General features: G+C 31.2%; 1 protein-coding gene across 1 annotated transcript; it reads left to right on the top strand.

The window, feature by feature from the left end:
* The first annotated feature begins 4,322 nt into the window (after nucleotides 1–4,322).
* On the top strand, nucleotides 4,323–4,881 carry LOC135138641 (uncharacterized). The gene is made up of 2 exons (XM_064068619.1): nucleotides 4,323–4,615; nucleotides 4,701–4,881. The coding sequence occupies exons 1-2, from the start codon at nucleotides 4,323–4,325 to the stop codon at nucleotides 4,879–4,881; spliced, it is 474 nt and encodes a 157-aa protein (XP_063924689.1).
* The last annotated feature ends 734 nt before the right edge of the window (nucleotides 4,882–5,615 follow it).

The raw sequence follows: 5,615 nt of genomic DNA, 5'->3' as shown, positions 1-5,615 counted from the left end.
AATGTCAAAAATATGAATTTATGACAAACTAAACTAAAAAAAGAGTGAATTGCTTTCATGACTGCATATGCATTATGACTATATGCTTAGTAAACAACATACATTTTTTTATTCATCTAACGGACTTATTTTTCTTCTAAATCCATTTATTGACGTAATTATTGGAATATCTAGATCTATTTTGAATTAATACATTAATAATATTAAATGTGCACAATATTTACGACGGACTAAATTTCTTTCAACTGAATAATAACTAATAAATATGTGGTAGACGAGCTAAGTATCTGGAACAAAGTCAATCTTGAAAGTCTAAAGAAACGTGCTGCTTCAAAGTTGGGTCGATTTTGAGCTGTAAAATGAATAAACTTTCTAAGTTGTTTAGCTTTATACAACCTTTGCTTTTTCAATATAATTACTAATTTGCAAGATATCCTGACGATTTTATAATATTCTGTAGAAATGTCATCGCACGTCAAAATAGAACCTATCGTACCTATCTGGAACAAAATACTCATTATACTGTAAAAATCGAATAAATAGTACTTCTACCCATAATAATACTATTGTAAAGCTCTGATACATAAATATTTGTAACTGTTTCTTATTCGCTGCCAGCAGTGCAAAATAATTCTCTTGTTTAACTAGAATCTCTATGTAAAGAAGAATTTTGAAAGCTCCACTAAATATATTAAAAAGGAATAACCATCCGCAGAGGTCATTAACAGTATCGCAGCACTCTTTTAGTATAAATATTTTTTGTTCTGTTTCAGATAAAGTTTTCTCTAGTCCTCTTGCACTTTGTTGCGTATTTTTCTCAAAGTCGAGTGTTACCATTTTATGTTGTTTTAAAATAATTTCAAGAAAAGCGTAGACGCAAAATGTAAGAAATAATTGAGCATGAAGTTCGACAATGCCGGGAACACTAATAAAAAAAAGAAAGTAGCCCCAAGTAGAAATTAGAATATGGTTAATAGCAACTGTTAATGTTATATATAGAACTTGTGCTAAAATAAATATCCAAAAGATTGTACTTCTTGTTGTGTCATTTTTAATTCTGTCATAATTTTTACTTAATTTCAACCACACATTATCTTTATTTTTTATTGCAGATATGAAGATATATAATGTCGCTGCCATCATTGTTGCACTGTTTAGAAAGATTAGTAGACACCTCAAAGCATTAAATATCGAAATAATTGGAACAAAATTTATGTAGCAAGAAAAAAAATTTCCACCAATGTACAGCAAGATTATTGAATATTGATAACATCTTGTCCAAAAATTGTTTACTTCGTCAGTCTTTAACGAAAAAGGTGTGAACACGAATATTTTGCCCCATGTGTAAATTATTTTGACTAATTTAACGTCGACTGATGTTGACATATCCAGGCGAAGCGATTCTTTATCAAACTCAAAACATAAAGTTATATTTTATGAATCTGTTGTCGATCTGAACACTAGTGTTTTATTAGTGATATTAAGTCCATTTTGGAAAATGAACAAAAAGTGAACAAAAGCCAGGGGAGTGATTTAGCGGATTTTAGTAATTTATTTTACTACAAAATTGTCGACTGATTTTAAAACTAGGAATCCAATTGCGTCTAATTTTATATCTAGTCTGTATTGATCATCGGCAATAAACTTTTTAAATTTTTAATTTTATTCCGTTGTCATGGTCACCACGATACAAAATATTACTTCCAAAATATTATCAGATATGACAGATCTTTCATTGAAAACAAAGTCTTCGTGAGTGCAGAGCTTGCAGAGTCTCCGAGTGTGTAATTAGAATTATTAATTATTATTAAGTAGTATAATAACTAGGTTCTTTAAACATAACTAAACTTACGTTAAAGGCATTGTATGATTTTAATATAAATTCAATTTTGAGTTCAGTAAGTTTTTGTGATTATTTAAAACGTCTTTTTTTCCCGAGTTTTGTTTTAATATGGTTAAGATATCATCTGTCAAAATAATTAGAACACAATGAGTCATTGGCCACTAGATGGTTAGTCGATGTACCTATGTATCCTTAATTTTTCGAATGTTTTCTTAATTTAACTCAAAACAGCCTCCTATTCGAAGTACAAGTCTGGAAATCTATCATATTACGCATTCTTAGATACGAGTATTAAGAAACATAATGCTGTGTGTAATTGCGATGACAGGCTCCTATATCTAGTTTTCAGTAACTTACAGAATTGTTTGATTTTGTTCCGTGTCCCACTGCTGCTGAGGATTTGTGTCATCCCGCCTTATCTGTTAATATTTCTGTAAAAAATATTCATGGTAATACGTTCTCCATGTGCCTGTGGTGATATGTAGGAAGCTCTGTTTTCCAAGCTGGTATTCAAATGAACTCAGAGAACAGATAGAAATAAAGCAAAAGCTTTTTCAAATGTAGGTAGCCCAAAGAACACCACAAATTCAGAATCAATTTTTGCATGACGTCGTCGAGTAAAGATGCTAATTAGAGGAGAATTTCGTACACATATTAAAAATGCGGAAAACACTCTCGTGGCTCCTCTTAAATATTTCTGGTCCTATATTATAGAGAAAAAAGCTATTCCACTGTACCTAGTAAACTTTCTTTTGAAAATAACTTGACAGACAATCTTGAAGAAATAGTTAGTGGCTTTCCAAAACTTGTTGGTTCTAATTTCCATAACTCAGCAATTACCTTTTGTTTTAAGAACCTTCCTTCCACCTGTGGCAGTGTTCTTAAAGTCATTGGAATATCTTTTTAATCTTAATTCAAAAACTTCTTATCTTCCTACCCCATCTACTAGATGTACCCGAACAAGTTCAACATGTAGCAGCCATCTAGATGTGGTGTACGCAGACGTAGCTAAAGCGTTCGATAGAGTTAACCACCAATTACTAGTGCGCAGGTTATCAACTTTTGTTTTTACGAACGAACTAATTGACCTTATCGATTCCTATTTGGCCGATCGTAGGAATTATGTTGTCATAAAGGGTTACACGTCTGATTGCTACAAATCTTTGTCGGGTGTACTTCAAGGGCCACCATAAGGCCCACTGTTGTTTCTTGTATATTAGGGATGACGCAGAGTACATTTGCCATTCTAAGATTTCGATTTTAGCTGATGATATTAAATTGTATCGTCAAATAAATAATACTGGAGACTATTTATTATTCCAGCATGACGTCAACATTTTGTTTAGCTGAATCATAAATTATGACTTAGTGCCAAACAAGGAGCAATCAAGATTATGTTTTTTACTCAACGACATTTTGTTCATGCAGATAATCATATCTTAGAGAATATAATATTATATTATGCGTTATGAGTTTTTATTTAAATTTCAATGAAAAGGCTAGTCAGATAGACATATTTCAAATAGATCTAAAAGAATCAATTAGAAATAGGTTCGCTTGGAAGTTGCTGTTGGCGAATTAAATTTATTTATATTTTTTTATTTAATATTTTGGAAACAACTTTTTGTATCGTGGTTGCTATGACTGAATAAAATTAAACATTAAAGCTTGTTACCCAAGATCAATACAATACAGGTAAAAAAATTACATATAATTGCAACTCTATTTCGGAGTAAAACAAATTACTAAAATATGGTATATCATAGATTTATTTTTGTTCGTTTTACTGTAAGGTATAATGAAATTTGGACAATTGTCATTAATAAAGCATTAGTATTCAGATTGAGGTATTCATAAAATAAAATTGTATTTTCATCTATCATATCAAATAGATGTCTCGAGCTATTTAAATAAAGAATCGCTTCGCCAGGATATGTCAAGATCAGGCGATGTTAAAATAGTCAAAATAGTTTATAGTTGGGGTAAACTATTAGTGTTCACACCATTTTCATTAAAGACTGACGAAATAAACAATTTTTGGAGAACTTATCAATATTCAATCATATTGCTTTATATTGTTGGAATAGTTTCTCATTATTACGTAACTTTCGTTCCATTTATATCGATGTTGAGTGCTATGAGGACTCTGCTGGTGTTTCTAAACTGTGCAACAATGATAGCATCGACATTATATATCTTCCTATCTGCAACAAAAAATAATGATAATGTCTGGTTGAAATTAAGTAAAAATTATAACAGAATTAAAAATGACACAAAAAAATGTAAAGCATTTTGGATACTTGTTCTATCACAAATTTTGTATATAACTTCAACAATTGCTCTAAGTCATATGGTGATTTCTAATTGGGGCTACTTTCTTTTTATTATTAGTGTTCCCGTTACTTTTGAACTTAACGCTCAATTGTTTCTTACATTCTGCATCTACGCTTTTCTTGAAATTCTCTTAAAAGCATATAAAATGATAGCAATCAACTTTGAGAAAAATACACAACAATGTGCAGGAGCACTAGAGGAAACTTTATCTGAAACAGAACAAAAAATATTTATCTTAAAAGAGTGTTGCGATGCTGTTAACGATCTCTGCGGATGGTTAATCCTTTTTAATATATTTAGTGGAGCTTTCAGAATTCTCTTTTATCTAGAGATTCTAATTAAACAAGATAATTATTTTGTAACGCTGGTTGATCATAAGGAAGAGTTTCAACTGTTTATGCATATCATCAAGTATAATCATCATTTTGTTCTAGATAGGTACCATAGCTGCTATTTTGACGTGCGATCAAATTTCTGCAGAATCTTATAAAATCGTTAGAATAACCTGCAGATTGGTTATTAGGTTGAAAAAGGAAAACTTGTATATGAAGGAACAACTCAGGAATTTTATTCGTTTTACAACTAAAAATCGGCCCAAGTTTCAAGCAGCACGGTTCTTCAGAATTTCAAGATTTACTTTGTTTCAGATACTTAATTCGGTTACCACATTTTTGTTAGTTATTATCCAGTTTAAAGGAACTTAATGTATGAGTGGTTTTTTATTGTCATTGAAGTTAACAGGCCCAAGTTGTGCTGCAAGTCACAGTTACAGAAGTTAGGGATGTCATTAATTAATAAAAAATGAACAATAATAAAAATACAAATGGTCCAAAACCATACCCTTGTGGGACACCTGAGATAGGACGAAAAGGTTAGGAAACAAGGTTACGATATTTAACTAACAATTTTCTGTCAAGCAGCAGAAGTAGAGAATCCAAAAATCCGAGAAGATTTAATTTACCAAGTAGTGTATATGTGTAATGATCAATCTGATCAAAAGCTTTAATGAAATTTGCTTACTTGGTTGTTTTTGTCTATTAACTTCGAAACGTCTTGAGTAAAGCGAGACAGAATTGTAACCGTAGATCTTTTCTCCTCAAAACCATACTGCAAGATTCAGACATTTTTGAAAAGTTGAAGTATTGCTCGGTAGATTGGACTCAAAGATTTGAGGCGTTTATGGCTTCACACCAATTTAACTCCCATTATAATTCAATAGGCCGTCTCAGCCGGATGTCTTAAACCCGTTCACCGATACCTACCTGAAAAGATCTTTTCTGGTAAAAGCCCAGGGCAGGACTGAGTTTTGCATTTACCGACAACTGCGTCTTCCGATTTTTTTATTTTAAGTAAAAACAAAGTAACTTTGTACTCAATCATATTTTATTACAGCAACTATTTACTTATTAACTACTACTGCTTATTTATTGATCGAAAT

The sequence above is a fragment of the Zophobas morio genome, unplaced genomic scaffold, assembly GCF_036711695.1.
Source record: "Zophobas morio isolate AGI-343-1 ecotype UQ-CSIRO unplaced genomic scaffold, CSIRO_AGI_Zmor_V1 ptg000030l, whole genome shotgun sequence".
NCBI lineage: Eukaryota > Metazoa > Arthropoda > Insecta > Coleoptera > Tenebrionidae > Zophobas > Zophobas morio.
This window is presented reverse-complemented; position numbering and strand designations above follow the sequence as displayed.